Source organism: Perissodus microlepis, chromosome 23 (assembly GCF_051167445.1).
Source record: "Perissodus microlepis isolate ML-2025 ecotype Zambia chromosome 23, ASM5116744v1, whole genome shotgun sequence".
Lineage (NCBI taxonomy): Eukaryota > Metazoa > Chordata > Actinopteri > Cichliformes > Cichlidae > Perissodus > Perissodus microlepis.
This window is the reverse complement of record NC_140482.1, coordinates 39,466,521-39,482,783: the sequence shown is the minus strand read 5'-3', so window position 1 is coordinate 39,482,783 and position 16,263 is coordinate 39,466,521. Positions and strand designations below refer to the sequence as shown.

General features: G+C 43.1%; 1 protein-coding gene across 3 annotated transcripts in view; it reads right to left on the bottom strand.

Annotated features, from left to right (window-relative positions):
• Positions 1-6,537: 6,537 nt before the first annotated feature.
• tle2b (TLE family member 2, transcriptional corepressor b) overlaps positions 6,538-16,263 on the bottom strand; it is a 76,751-nt gene continuing 67,025 nt past the window's right edge. For all 3 annotated transcript variants that reach the window (XM_084920479.1, XM_084920481.1, XM_084920480.1), the window contains exons 15-20: positions 15,355-15,604; positions 14,813-15,060; positions 14,218-14,365; positions 13,405-13,555; positions 13,165-13,241; positions 6,538-10,746 (exon numbers count right to left, since the gene is read on the bottom strand). In XM_084920479.1, the coding sequence (XP_084776605.1) occupies positions 10,639-10,746; positions 13,165-13,241; positions 13,405-13,555; positions 14,218-14,365; positions 14,813-15,060; positions 15,355-15,604 (982 nt within the window). In that variant the 3' untranslated portion in view covers positions 6,538-10,638. The remainder of the gene's footprint in view (positions 10,747-13,164; positions 13,242-13,404; positions 13,556-14,217; positions 14,366-14,812; positions 15,061-15,354; positions 15,605-16,263) is intronic.

The following is a 16,263-nucleotide window of genomic DNA, read 5'->3' as shown; positions in this document are numbered from 1 at the left end:
GATGTAATCTGTGACTGTGAATTTTCTTGGAGTGTGTGTGTGTGTGTATTTGTTGGCTTTTTTTTGGGGGGGGGGGTGTTTAACCGCAAACCCAAGTCAGGCTCTTGGCAAGTCTGGCTCGGACATTTAAAATGAACCATTTGTTGAATATTTGTTTAAACCCTAACAGCCAGAAAAGCGTGCTCTCAGCGTGGTGCCAGAAAGCATCTTAGAAATATTTAGATGAAGAAAAATGAGGGATCTGAATGAGGGTGCACACACTCTGTTCTAAGGGAATACAGTGTTTCTCCAGTCTGCATCTTCAGACATGTGAGAAAGCGTCTTGGGATCCAAACCCACAGCATGAGCGAGCTCTGATTCACAGCTCCTTTGTGACTGGCGCTCTCAGTAAATAATGCCGTCTTACAGTCATGTGTGGGTTTTTTTCTTTCTTTTTTTGTGCAGAGTGAGCTTGTAGTGTGATGAGACAAAGGTGATCTGCAGCACAATAAACTGTGGGATGGGTTATTATTGCAATAATGCCCAAGAGGGAGTTCTTCAGTGATTATGGGTGTCGTGGTGACTGTTCTGCCAAGACAAAGCTTTAACTGCGTGAGAAGAGAACCTGAGGAAAGAAAAACAAAACAAGTGAAGCATTTATCTCCTGTCTGGAGTGTAGGGTTGTTGGCATACTTGTGGATAATGATGCATTTAGCTTCATTTAATTTCAGTTTGAGCAGGATTGAAATGCAGGTTTTAACCCTTCAGTGCCTGCGATCGCAGCACTGATTTGCCACAAAGTTATGGCTTTTGTGCGGTGCAGCAGCAAGCTAGAGCAGAACGGAAAGTGTTCAGGGAAAATGGATTTCTCACCTGCTCTGGGCTTTAGTTGTATCGCTCAGCTGACACTGCCAGACTGAATAGAGATAAATGAGAATGCAGACTGCCAATTAAACACAGCTTTGGAAGGCATTTGTTTGGTTTTGTACTTCAAATTTAGGCCCAAAGTACTGGGATCTTTTTAAACGTCGACACATATGGAAATGTGTGCAAATGAGCCTGGGTATCTGCTTTATTTGATGCGTGCAACTTATTTAGAATCCTGAAGAACCTCCAACACATCAAATGGGGTCAGCGGGTGCCTGGTTTTTAATAATTTTTCCCTGTGTATTGTCCGTGTTATGCAAAACATCGTGGCATCAATTTGTCTTTGTACTGTCATGGGTCAAACGTCATGTTTAGTGTGCAAAACGTTTTTCAGAAGAAAATGAATGAAGGGATGAAGAGAGAGGTTTGTCGTCAAACAGGCAAAACTGAGGCGGAGGGAATGAATTTTCTCTCGTTAATCAGATTTTTCTTTCAGCATCCAAACATCAAGACTAAATGTCTGCTTCCATAGTGATTTTACATTTGAATCATTTTACATTAAAGGGAGGGATTGTTGTAGAAGAGAGTGGACATATTCTTCCACAGTGTGTCCTTTGTCCCGTCTCCCTCCCCTCACCAACAACTGGTCACAGCAATTGCCCATCCTTGAGCCCAGCTCTGCCTGAGGTTCCTTCCTGTTATAAGAGTGTTTTTCCTTCCCCCTGTCACCAAGTACTTGCTCATAGAGGTCATCTGATTGTTGGGGTATTCTCTGTATTATTTGTTGGGTCTTTACTTTACAATATAAAGAGATTTTAGGTGACTGCTGGTGTCATTTGGTGCTAGCATTCATGAACCTAAAGATAAAAGCTGAATTTGAAGCCCCTGCTGGTTTTATAGTGTTTTCTTATAGAGTTGATTGATGCCTTTCATTAGGTTCTGATGCAGAGTTTTAGGGAACAAAACATAAATTTGCATGTTCCCTGCATCTATGGCAGCCGCTCCATTTAGGCGGAGGTTTAAAATATATATAAAATCTCCATTATTGAATTCTGTATGCATGGGGGCAGAGAGGAGGACAGCACTATTTTGTCTATGACTACCTCTATGAATTTAATGCAATTTAATGATGTTCCGAGTCAACAACCAGAAGAACAACCAGAAAGCATTACTGGCAAGATTTGGTCCAATCATCCTTCACTTCTTTACTAGTAATGTATAATGTGTGTGAAGACCAGAGTGATGTAAAAACTTCTGCTTAGACCTGTTTGAAAGTAGAACATTTTGTATTTTCTGATTTCATTTCATGTCTATTTTTCTTTTTTTCTTTTTGTAATGGACCAATAGCTAGACACCACACTTAGCCAATGCTAACAACAAGCCAGCAGCAAGCTTGTTGTAGCAGCTCCGAGAGACTATTAAACTAACAGAGAGAATACATTTGGACTGGAGGTGCATGGATGGAGAGCCGTGCTCTGCTGGCACATCCTCGGGCCTCGCTGCCTCTGCTGTCTGGTATGGACCTGGCTCTGTGCACCTGGCACTGTATCCCATAGTGGGCAAGAAACTGCTGCACAGGCTGCAACATGGAGGGTGATGTGTGTGTGTGTGTGTGTGTGTGTGTGTGTGTGTGTGTGTGTGTGTGTGTGTGTGTTATGGTGTTTTATCTTACAGCCACCCTTCAGTTCTGTCCTTAAATACACACGACTCATCACACCTAAGAAGATAATCTCATAATAATTTCAAGTCACAGTGGGTGGAGGCATTTTCATTTTAAAAAGTGTGTTTAACTGCTGTTGTTATCGCGTCCCCATTTCTCACTAAGGACATGGCTGTAAAAAAAAAAAAATGGTGTAAAAAGCAACAGCTACCTTGTTAAAAAAAAAATAAAAAGCTTAATTAACCAATCAGGTGAGGCTGTAATTATACAACTGCCAAAGTAAGCCTGAGCCCTTGAATACTAATAGTACTTGAACAGTATTACTATTCAGAAGCCATTCATCCTTTTGACTTTTGCACGTTGAATTATAGCATGTTATCCACAAGCGGAGCAACTGTGTGAAGGGCCTTGGGCCAGATATTTGGGGGGGTGGGGCTTACAGCCATATTATACTGTAGCAACTGTAGCACTTTCTCTCTCTCTCTCTCTCTCTCTCTCACACACACACACACACACACACACACACACACAGACACACACATACATGGTGACAATGTTTCAACCTTTACAAGCACATAAACCACTCACCCTTCAGAATTTTGACTTTTGAGCTTTGTATTCAGCAAAGTCATTAACAGCACTGCTCAAATGCTCAGTAATGGTGGTCGTCCTGCTCGTGTCTTTCATGAGCACCATGCTTTCTTTCTTTTGTTTCTTTTTCCTCCCCCTTTTTTGCTTATTCAATGCAATTTTATTTATAAGTTCCTAATCACAAAAACATATTATATTTAAGGTAAAGACACTACAATAATACAGAGAACAATCACATGACTGGCGAGAGGAGGAAGGAAAAAGTCCCTTTTAACAGGAAGAAACCTCAGAGGGGCAGCCATCTGCAGGATAGGAGAAAGCACACACTGCAAGAGAGTTTCCAACAGCACATTAGCGTGCTGGTAACTTCAGTTGCTTTTTCTCTGGCCTTGAATCATTGTGGCAAAGATTCATTCTCACAGTGCTGCTGTGAGATTTGTAAAAGAAGTTATCTAAAGAACACTTGCGGACAAAAATACCAGCTGACTCTGTGGAAAATAAATGTAAAGTCTGGAATATGAGTTTTAAAAACTTGGCCACCATGAAAGAGAAAGAGAGATACAGAGGGCACTTCTACAAAAACTGGTGAGCAAGACACCGGAGCACCAGAGCTGTACATAGTGCAAATTTTGGTATCGTTCTGATACCAAGAAATTACAGGACCACTATTGCTATTACTATATAAGGCAATTTGTGCATGGGAGAGCAGTGTTTTATGGTTTATGAAATTAATTATCATTAATTTGCATATTCTGAACACATTTTAATGACCACTAAATCACTGTGATTTTTATTTTCCAAAATAATTAGTTAATACGACAAAGCCCACCTTTCAGCTTTTGGAGAAAAGACCAGGAATTTAAATATGCCCCAAAGGACTTTGGGTTAAAAACGTCATAGTGCATGTTTGAGGTATATTTTTTATTTCCAAAAACAATTGTTTATTTAAAACAGTATAATGTGCTACATACTGAACTTAGATGACAGAAACCAACCATGATCAATCATAATGCACTACTATCGATCCAGCATTGGTATTGATACTGTTGATATTTGAATCGCTCCACCCACCTCAAATATGAACCTCTTTCTACTTCTGTGCCTTGCTGTTGACTGAAGTGCCAGTGTACCAGTGTGTGATATTTTGATGTGGTTAAATTGTGCATTGAACCTTGCTTGGCTGGATTTAGCACCATGTGTTTGCAGCATTTGTTTGTTACCTGTATGGTGACAGTTTATAACCTCTGCAGGCTTGTTTTTGGTCTGTTATGTTGTCAGGCAATGAACATTTGTGCTAAACTGAAATGTTAAGCAAGGACAGACAGTTTTATGTGTGTGAAGAAAATGGTCTTTGTAACCAGTGGCTAATACAGACAGCCTACTGGTAGCTTAATGATGGGAACATGAAAATTTAAATGTGCTGAATACGTTTTAAATGAAAGTGTCTGAGAAAGCGGGACAGAGTGTCAGTTTGATAAAGCATGTGATGGCCCTGTGTCTGATACTGTTTTTGAGCAATATGATAGAGTTCAGTCCAATAATTCAGGGTTATTGTCTCACTTGAGTTCCTAGAAAGAAATTACCCCACACCACCGGCAGCAATGATTAGGGTTACAACCTGCCTTTAGAGTCAGAACTCTTTTTTCCCTTTGTGGCACAGATTCAACACATTCCTGGAAACATTCCTCTGAGATTTTGGTCTATATTGACATGACAGCATCACACAGCTGTTGCAGATTTGTCAGCTGCACATCCACAGTGCAAATCTCTCATTCCACTAAATCCAAAAACTGCTCTATTAGATTGAGTTCTGGTGGCTGTCGAAGCCATTTGACTACAATGGCTTCCACAGAAACCCGTGTAAAAGGATTTGCTACATGATGTACTATTGTACTAGCACTGTGGTCATGAAGGGATGGATAGCAGCAATTCTCGGGTAAGCTGTGGTGTTTAGACAATGCTCACTTGGAACTAAAGGACTCAAAGTGTGCCAAAAAATCTCTCTCACGCACTATTCCACCAGCATCCCCAACCTGAACCGCCCGTACAAGGTTACACTTTTCGTGTTGCTTATGCCAAGTGCTGACCTTACCATCTTAATGTTCCAGCAGAAATCAAGACTTGTGTTTTTCCAGCCTTCTGTTGTCCAATATTGGTGAGCTTGTGTGAATCATAGCCTCGATTACCTGTTCTTAGCTGAAAGAAGTGGAACCTGGTGTGGTCTTCTGCTGCTGTAGCCCATTTGCTTCCAGGTTAGACATGTTAAGGATTCATAGATGCTCTTCTACATGTCATTGTTATAGCAAGTAGTTATTTTAGTTATTACCTTCCTATCAGCTTGAAGCAGTCCTGCCATTATCTACTGGCAAATTTTCACCCAGAGAACTGCTGCTCACTATATACTTTCTCGTTTTTGGACCAGTCTCTGTAAACCCCAGAGATGGATGGTTGTAAAAATCCCAGCAGATCAGCAGTTTCTGAAACACTCAGCCCATCTCATCTGGCACCAACAACCTTGGCTCATTCAGAGAGACTTAAATCACCTTTTCCTCCATTCTGATGGTCAGTTTGGACTTCAGCAGACCGTCTTGCCCATGATTACATGCCTAGATGCATTTAGTTTGTGCCACGTGATTGGTTGATCAGGCAGCTGCATTAATGAGTCGTTGAATAGATATACCTAATATAGTTGCCATGATTCGCCTCCACAGCCCACAGTGATTGTCTTTAAGACACACTGTTGTTTTACAGCGATCATAAGAAAGTGGAGATAAGTAGATGGTGTACAGTTACATGACGAGACCATTTCACTGCACTCCTCTCTGCTCACCTGTGATGTGTATGCTTGCGGTACAGGTTCTGCAAACAGTAATGAGATTATGGTAAACAATGGAATCAGTTTCTTTGGTGGTTAAACTTGCACCTCACCTTTTGTGTTTGTTCTACCTGTGCCTGCGTGGCTTCCTCCCACAGTCCAAAGACATGCATGTTTGGTTAATGGCTGATTCAAAATTGCCTATAGGTGTGAATGTCAGTGTGAATGGTTGGCTGACTCTCTGCGTTGGCCCTGTGATGGACTAGTAATCTGTCCAGGGTGTACACCGCCTCTCAACCTACGACAGCTGGGATAATCTCGAGCCCGAAAACTGCTAAAACGAAAGTTAATATTTGGCTCACATTAGGATTTGGCTTTCTTCTCCACAGTGCAGTCGGTCCCCTGTGTATCTAGGTAGTGCTATCCATCTTCAACAAAGCATGCTCTCACCACTGTTACTTGAGGCTGTTACAGAGACAATAGAGAGAGGAGATGCATGTTAGGGAACTTTTCACATTGGCCTCATTTTTTTAGCTTTCATTTCTAGAGATGTTAAAATTTATACCAAAAGCGGAGCACCCACTGCCATCCCCATAGTAAAATAATTGACACAGAAGACACTGGAAAGGATGAACACAAGTTTGGTTTATTTTTCACACATAGTATTTCTTTTACAGCACGTGGGAAAACACTTCAGGAGGGAAGACCCAGTTTAAAAAAAAGAAAAAAAGGAGGAAGTTCCTTGGCTTTTTAAAAGAGAAACTTTACATGAACTTGTAAAATGGGGGGGAAAATAAGTTTTGAACACTGCTGGAACAGAGAAGCACAAGCAGGGGAGACGTGTTACCTACTGTTAAAGAAAAGTATCAAATACAATGTCCCAAATATTTATGCTATACCACCAAATGCATAGCCATTATACAGCATCATTTTGAGTAGATTACAAGCTTGTGTATGAGAATATCGTTTAGATTTGCCTGTGGCTGTCAGGCAGAAAGGGAAACAGGCAGGCAAAGGCATTAAACTGTACAGATTATCTCTGACTCCTGGCTGGTACACGAGCCATCTCAGAAGTCTCTCGTAAATCTCCTATTCTGCATTAGTGCTGCAGCAAGAAGCATGGAAGAGTCCTGCTGACATTTCATACAGATGAGCTAGATTGCATACTGTCACGCTAAGATTTTCTTGTGTAAAACTGCGGCTGTGAGACCGTTCGCTGTATTTACCAAACGAAACCAGATTGATTTTGTTCTACCAGCAGTGGAGCTTTAATGCAACAAACATGCAATAAAAAGTGGAACCTCGATCGATCAATCAATGGCTAAATCTATATTTTCATGTCGCAGCCAACGCCTGTTGTACACGGTCCACAGACTCAACAGAAACGGCTTATTACTACACAGTAAGGACTGAAAACAGACTAAAATACACGCACTACCACTTTGGAAAAAAAGGGGGATAATAAAAACAAAGAGTGGACAGAGAAGCTCTTTTTTTCTTTACACTGGATTGCTGATGTTGTACACCCTCTGCCCATCACCATTACCAAGGATAAAAGGTACCCTGATTTAAAAAAAAAAAAAAGACAAAAAAAGTAGTCCCACCTGTGTTCCTCTTGATATTCTGTCTCCATGTGTGAGTGCATTCCTCCCCGTAATCATAGGCAACCCCAATACATAAACACATCATTACATAAGACAAGCAATCACTATTAAAAAAAAATATTCAGAAATTAACGAGTAATCAAAGAAAATCTTGAAATGTGCCTTTTTAGTCTAAACATTGGTGATGCATGTTCTACAGAAGCAGAGAGCTCCGATATACAGTTTGCCTGCCAGTTTGGAATATGATACAAGTAGGAATCAAAAGTAAGGATTATATTTAAAGAAGTAGCTTGATATTTTTCTTATTTGCTGTCATAACAAGAATTAGAAAGACTGATAGTACTCTCATGTCTGTACAATAATTACAAGGCCTGATAGCTTAGTACACAGAAACGAGAACGGGTAGCCTGACTGTCTGAAATGTAAAGAAAAACCCCTAAAAACTCCTTACCAGCATCTCCAATGCTCATGCGTTTATCCACAAAAAGCCAAGTAAAAGCCGTATAACGTGCTAGAATACTTCAGAATAGATTAATACTTAGTGTAGCCACAGAAGAAAAACAGGGAGAAACATCATTTTACTAGCCTGCTATTAGTCAGGGCCACTAATACGTAAGTAAGCTTAGCCCACAAACAGAAAAGTGGAGAAAGTATTAACCTCGACTTCAGCAGCGTTTGAGCGATCTGATGTGATATATGCAGACGACGCCCTCTGTGACATTTGTGGTGCTAAATGTGAAGGTGGCCACGGTAACGCATCCAATCTGAGGAAGCACCTGGCCAAACTTTATTGATGGCATGCAAACCAAATTCACCAAAAGCACCTGTCTCCAGCTTGTAAGGACATATTTATGCTCGCTGACGTTACGCCTGTGCTGGTTTTTAACCACTGGTTCAAGAATATATTGGTACAGAAGCTTGGAGAGTCACACACTTCAGAGAGGGAGATGTTGCAACAGTTTGAAAACATCAGGCTTTCTGGAAAAAAAAAACCCTCTGATTTATGCATTTATTTTATTTTCTGAATGTTGCCATGGTAACGATACCAATGCTGCTATTGGTACTGGATCAATACTATCCTGACAGGATTGATATGTAGTTTCTGTCCTGTAAGTTTAGCGATTTGTGTTAAATTAACAAACAGGCACTTTGAAAAATGTCTGAACCCTTTTGTGTTGACTGTCACGTCTGTTTTATTTATAGCCTGTACACACAACAGAAGCTGACCCAAAAATGCCGGCACATTTACATCCCAGGTCTCCAAAAACCCCAATTTTAAAATATAAGAAAGGCTGAAAGTTGTGTTTCTAACTAATTAGTGGAAAGTAAAAATCACAGTGATTTAGCTGTCATTAAAATGTGTTTGCATAGTGATGATGATTCAGCTCATAAATCACGACACGCTGCTCTCCCCTACACGGTGGTATGGAGCTGTTTGCATGCAAAGCGACCAGTCCGGCATAAACGGGCCAAAAGAAGCTGAACTCATGGACGATACTGATTACATTGTTTGTGACATATTGACACAAGCTATTTTCAACTATTTTTATTCTGGCTGCACTGAAACTTCAGCATGCAGTTGACAGCGGTAAGGTGTTTAAGCCAGCTCGTGTGGTGCGTCAAATGTTGTCAATAAAAACCGATTTGTACGCTCTTAAAAGAGTAAAATGCTCTTATGGGCACCTGTTTTCTGTCTGTTGGCCAAGCTACATTGGAAGGCTGCTTGCGGCGAATTTACAGACATGAGAGTGGCATAAATCTTCTAATCGTAATCTCAGTGAGCAAGTGAAAATGTAAAAAATTCTTTAAGGTGTTTAGCATCTCAGTTAATAGAAATCAATAGCTTATGAAACAAGAATTAGCCCGAGCACTTGAACACTAGCACATAAGCAGGCAGGCAGAGATGGAGATAATGACTCTGATAAACATGTAATCTCGTCTGTAAATGAAAACAGCAACTAGTTGCATAAAATTTGAAAGGAACCGGATTAGTCGCTGCTTAGTTGGCTGCTGATGATAGCGTAAACGTGTGGTGTTAATTTGCCCCCTCGTCCGCCTTACAGTGAAGCTGGCGTGCTGCTACTTCATCTAGCTGACAGTGCCTTTAATGAGAGTGAGTGCAGCGCCCGGTGTCAGGAGAACAATCCAGAGGAATTAGAATGAACAGCTCGGCTGATGTTCTCTGTTTGTGTCTCTGGGCTCTGGGAGAATCCCATTGACTCCGCTGCTCATTAGACGCTGCCTTTGTCAGACCAAAATAAAATAGATATTAGCAGTGAGACGGGTAGCGCTGCGGTGAATGTTTAATTGGGTGCTCTATGTGTTGTGTGTGTTTCTCTCTTCATACGAGTACCTCAAGGGGGTGGAAGCGAGTGTGTGTGTATTCTAGCCTGATGCCGCGTGTGCGTGTGTATTAGCAGGTCTATGTTTCACGTCAGTGTATGTGGATATCTGAAGCAGCCCCCTTCCGTCTCGGAGCGCCATCATTCCCCAGCTCCTGACACCTCTCGCTGGGGAGATCGAGCTGCGGCGTCAGCCTCATTAAGGCTTCCACTGTCTGGCTAATGAATCGATTGTGTGGTATCAGTGCTCCTGGCTGGCGCTCCCACAGTGCCGCTCCGCGCCTCCTCTGGGGGCCTCCCTTCCACTGAGCTCTTAATCAGGAAACAGCCCTAATTACCCTGCCTCCCTCCTCCTCCTCATCGTCCTCTTCCTCCCTTTCATTTCTTCCTTCCGCACTCACTCTTTCTCTTCTCCTCATCTTTCCCTCTTTCTCCTCCAAACTTTATCTTTATGCTCCACCGCCCTTTTCCTTTGTCCTTCTTATCTTGCTGCTCCCCATTCTGCCTCTCTCTCTCTCTCTGCTATCATGCCTCATCCTTGGGCTAAAAGTGGAAGGGGGAGGAGGGGAGATGGCATTTGGGAGCTTCCACAGTAGCTTATATCACAGCAAAAAAAAAGAGAGGGGGGGGGAGTGATGTTTTGGGGGTAAGAGTCAGGAGGACTCAAGACGACTGAGACGGAGGTGCTGCTGTTGCTGATGTAATGAGGATCAGGAGTGGTTGGCAGAGTGTCCCGCCCCTAAAATCTCCACCTTGTCTCTTCCCATCTTGTCCCGGCCCTCAGTACACCACCTCGTACACCGTGGCCTTCTTGTCCCCAGAGCCAGTTACTATGTACTTGTCGTCTGGGGAGACGTCACAGCTCAGCACTGATGAAGACTCCTTGGACTGGGAGTGTTCGAGAGATGGGGGGTGGGGTGAGAGAGAAAGCAAGAGGGATGTGATGATAAATGGATGAAGACAGATGGAGAGAAAGGAACACAAAGAGATGTTAGAAAAGATGTGACTCATCATTTAATACTCAATCATACAAGACATATTTGCATTTCAAAACAGTCGGCAATTATTTCCAAACAGACAACTCCACAGCTCCAGGATGCTGACTCATTCGTCTGCTCCAGTGTGAGACACTGCCACATTAACTCCAGGTTTTAAGCAGCATAAGCCTGGTAGCCTCAACTGGAAAAATGCACAATCCTTCCCTTTTATTCGCTCTCTTTCCCCCCTGTATCCCAAAGCCAGACCTGGGCACCTGGCTTTAGATGATCTAAAGCTACTTCTAAACCCCACCTCCCCCTTTCACCTCCTTTCCCCCCTACTGTTCCATCATCATTTATCTTCCTCCCTTTCCTCCCAGACTCTCCTCCTCCTCCACCACCACTCTCTATCCTCTTAGGCTCCCCTTTCACTCAGGCCCCAGCTCTCGTGTCGACTCCTCCTCTCCCTCTCTAAACTTCTCTGCCCTCTCCTCCTTTCTTCGCTACAAGCTCAGCGGGGCTGTCAATCATCAGGGCACTGGTGAGAGGCCATTTCACACAGGAATCCGCAAACTATAACAAGATAGCAGGAGGGGAGGGGGGGCCGTGACTGGTTAAAGGATGAGTTTGAAGATGAGAAAAGTAAAGAAGACATTGAAAAACCCAGAGAAACTTAAAACTCTGATTCTCTACATTCTGATTTACTTTTGGATGTCTGTGACTTTTTCACATTGTCTGCTTTCTGGAAAAAAGAGTCACAGGGTTTATTAGATTCATCTTTCAGCCTAAAATGTTCGGTAACACATTAGTTACGAAGTGAACGAGCTAAAAATAAGTATCCTTATTTGAGAACTTGTATATAAAAAAACATCTTTGTGATTGAAAATGTGAAGCTGCATGCTACCATGTGACGTGAACATGTACCTGGCAGCACAGATTTTCAGCTAATGTGCCATTTAACTGTCATATTTTAAATTTATAGCAGGGAGAAGGAACATTTATAAAAAGCAACATTTCAGAATGATAACATAGCTTGTTTTGTTGAGCCAATACCGCTGAAAGGATGAGAGAATGTTTGGCATTTCGGTGCGAAAAACAGCTCAATAAAAGCTGAAAAAAGGAAGAGGGGAAACCTTCATGGTGTGAATACCGGCTGGACAGTGAAACAAGTGGATGTCTGTGTTCTCCCTGTGCACCGCAAATAGTCGCTTCTCTAAATTCACTGATTTAAGAGAACAGCTTTTGCACTGCACAAAAGTCGCCCTCATTAAACTTTCTGAACTCGAGACTCATCGGACTGTTCCATCTGTTTTCTTTCAGTCTGCATATGTTGATTGGATTGTACTCTTTATGACCTTTGTCCTTTTCCAGTTTCCCTTGAGAGAAAGCAAACAAAGAGAGTGATGCCACACACCAGCTAAAGGACGTGAATGAAAGCAAGCATGAGGAGAAAGAGGGGGAAACAGGAAATAAAATAAAGGAAGGCGATGAAAGCAAAGGACAGTAATAAAAAGGACAAGGTCAAAGAAGAAAGTAGGTCCAGGCAGATTTGGAGGAAAAGATAAAAATGAGCAGAGGGAGGGAGGACAACAACAAACAGAGAGGAAAAATAAGACAAGAGCGAAACGGCGCTTTGAAAAGAGTCAAGGAGGACAGCGATGAAGAGGAGCGAGAGAGAGAGAGAGAGAGAGCAGCTCTGTTTAACACAGTGACAGGAGGGAGCTGTTTGGCAGGAGGAACATTTGGCATTTGGATAACAAAGCAAGATAGCCAGTATTCTCCTTTCAGTCCACGGGGAAAGACGGGAGCCGCCAACCCTGCTGCCCACTGTAGCTTACAGAAATATGACAACCACACTGTTTTACACACACACGCACACACACACACTGCTCAGCTTAAATGTGCCTTCGTCTCTCGAGTTTCATTCACACCCAGATGTACTCGCTCAGCTAAAAATATTCCCTGCATATTCATGTTTCAACATTTCCTCCAACGAAGCAACTGAACAAAATGGAAAGATGGTGTTTGTCGTGTTTTGATTCGCTGTGTGTGTGTGTGTGTGCGTCAGTCTGCACCATCTGATAAATCTCCACAAGTCACCTTGGATCAACAAATCTGAAAGTGAAAAAAAATAGAGGTTTATCACGCTCTCTCCCTTTGAACCCTGTCATCTCTCTCTCTTTTGCCTTAAAGGCTCTGTGTTGCAGAGACTCTCTCCCTATGCCACACTGACAAAAGACATCACACACACACACACACACACACACACACACACACACACACAGAGGATAAACGTCATCAGAGCCAGTCATCGGTGCTTATCTCTCACCTGGAAAATACTAGCTCCATAAGGTGTCCTCCATGCATTCAACAGATTGTCTTTTCCTGTACTCACAAACCACTTCCCTGAAACAACAAAGCCACAGTAACACATGTTAATCAATGAGAAAGGAGTAACTAAAGGGGAAAAACAAACTACAAAGCAAGAGCGTGGAGAAGACGGACACATGTCGGTCAGTGGCTGGAATTCAATCGATTTAGGAACGGATTAAAGTGCTTGTGTTTGTACCGCAGTAGGCGAACTTGAGGGAGAGAACGCAGCTCTCGTGCAGGTGCAGCTGATATTTGTCCGGTTTGGAGACATGGAGGACTTCCACGTTACTGCTCTCCATTCCCACAGCCAACCACTCGCCTGTCGGACAGTAGCCCAGAGAGAAGATCTGGAGATTGGGTGGAGGACAAAGAAGATGAATAAAGCAAAGCAGAAAGCAAAATGAGGGGCAACACAGAAGGATTAGAAGGGACAACAGCAAGGACGCAGAAGTTATTTTTAAAAAAGTGAAAAGAAAAACAACATGAGGGGCGGGAAAGAAGATAAGGTTGATTCAAAGAGAACAATGGAAGGAAGTAGGGAGGACAGATAAAAGAACTTAAAATTAGGGATCGAAGGATATTAAAGAGAAGAGATAAAGATGATGGGACAACAAAAGATCAGAGGTGGAAAGTAGGGAAAAGGAAAAATGAAAGAGTGGAGTGATATAAACGAGCTAAATATAGAGTGAAATAAAAAGACCTCAGAAAAGATGGCAGACAGAGAAAGTCATTATACTGTGGATCGAAACTCATTTGACACCAGTGGTCAACTGTAGTCCTGTCGTCACAGTGAATAGTGAATGAGAGACAAAATGTGTGTGTGTGTAGATTATTGTTGTATGCTTGTATTTACTGTGCACGATCCCTTATTGAGGCGAATCTTATTACAGATGCAATATTAGGGATCTATTACCATTTAAGTGCTGTACCTGTATCAACATGTTAAAAAGCGTGAGCAGAATATGATTACTGTGTGTGTGTGTGTGCGTGTGTGTGTGTGCGCGCGCACCTGTGAAGTGAAATCGTGTTGCTGCAGCTGGCGTCCCTCTCGGAGGTCCCAGCAGCGGACTGTGTTGTCCAGCCCTCCCGTCCACAGCTTGGTGCCGTCGTTGGAGATATCGATGCAGCTCGCTCCGTCCGTGTGGCCCTGGAACTGCCTGCAGGGACAACGACCACGCAAACACGCACAAAGGAGGGTCTAAGAACCGAACTGGAAGCCCTTTGAATACACAAGCAAAGCGGACTCTGCCTCCCTGTTGTTTCTCTGCTTCTTTTCTGGTAGAGGTGTCAGATTAAATGTTTTAATTCTTGCCTCCCCGTAGAACCGACAGTGTTCCGCATCTCATTTCCTTTTTATTTAAGCCCAGCTTTGCTAAAACAGAGCTGTTTTATCCTCTTCACATCCCCTATGGCTAGATTATCCCTTTTGTTTGCACCTGACCTTGGTGTTAGTTAAAGAAGCCACAGACTGCAACAATTTCTCACTGGCTTTCTCTTCTTACATATTTTATCTTCCCTCCATCTGAAATATTCTACCTTCTTTTTCTCACCTTTCTCTTTCTGCTCTCTTCTCACTACAGTCTACCTGCAGGGGTCCTTCTTACCTGACGAGCGTCTGGTTGTGAAGGTCCCAGACGACGATGTTGCCGTCGCTGCAGCAGGAAAAGCAGACCTTGTTGTCAGGGGAGATGGCCAGAGCGTAGCAGGCGGGAGCGGACGACGTCAGCTCCGCCTTGATGCGGGGAGTTGGCGTGGCCAAATCCCAGATTGACAACGTGCTGGCCTCTCCTCCAACAATCAAGGTTCGTCCGTCTGGGAGGATTTTACAGGAGCGGATGTAGTTATCCCTGTTCTGATTTGACGAGATAAAGAAACCAGTCAGATTACGGCTGTTGTAACTTGATCAAGGAGGGGGGGAAAGTGCGTGAGGCTTTACAGGACAGATGGCAACACATTCAGGAAATTAATGTGGACGTTTTAATGTCTGTTACCAAAGTGGAAGAGGAAACACGACATGGTCAGTAAAAACAAATCTGCTCTGTGGATGCATGCACTGGTTTTCATGGATTCACGTGCGATTGGTTACGAGAGTACCCTTCTCAATTTTTTAAAACTTGTGTGGGCCTCATTTTCTTTCATGTCTCACCAGACAGTCCAGCTGGGCCATGGGGTTCTTGCTTCCTGGTTGGCTGATGTCCCACACCTTGACGCAGCCCTTCCCTCCGGTGTAGACGTGGCGAGTCGAGGTGCTGATGGTGACGGCGCACACCACCTCTCCGTGGCTCAGGGTGTGGATCTGACGGGCGTGACGAGGGATTCCCGGACCCAGCAGAGCGTCGGGAGGAAAGGGCACCGGCTGCATCTGGCCGTCCGCGCTCACGTGGAACGAATAGGCGCTGAGAAGGGATAGAGAGAGGAGGGAAAATAAATCAATACAATCAGGCAGAAAGAGCAACAGCTAAAAAAACAAACTAAAATTGGACTCCTAGGTGCTATGAAGACAAGAGAGAGAAGATGAAAATCAATCAATCAGTTAGCGAGCAAGTAAAAGCAGAGTGCTAGGGGTAAATACACACAACTCATTAATGACCACAAATATGTCAGTGGGCAGTGTGACGTCTGACAACACCATAATGGCCTTGAAACTCCAGCAGTATTTCCCCGAACTCTGGCAATTACTGGGCTCACCGTAGCTACGGGCAGGAATGCGTAATGGCAGATTATATTACAGGGCAGAGTCAGCGTGGCTTTGCTAATGGCTGATCGATACTGTAGCGGTTGGAAGCCGAGGCTGTTTTATGATTTCAAATTAGCGCCGCAAGAATGAATTGCCACTCTGCAATGAATGACAAAAACAACACAATTCCTCAGTCTGCAAATTTGTCTGAGTAGGTGCCGGGACATTTAAAAATCACACCAGCATTTCAGACATCAAAAAAGGTTCATGGACATCTTTGAAATGCCCTCTATTTTCTTTTAAAAACACAAAGAGGAGCAGCTACAGTTCATCCTGATTCCCATCCAAGGCAAATATTTGTGGGTTATCACTGAGCTA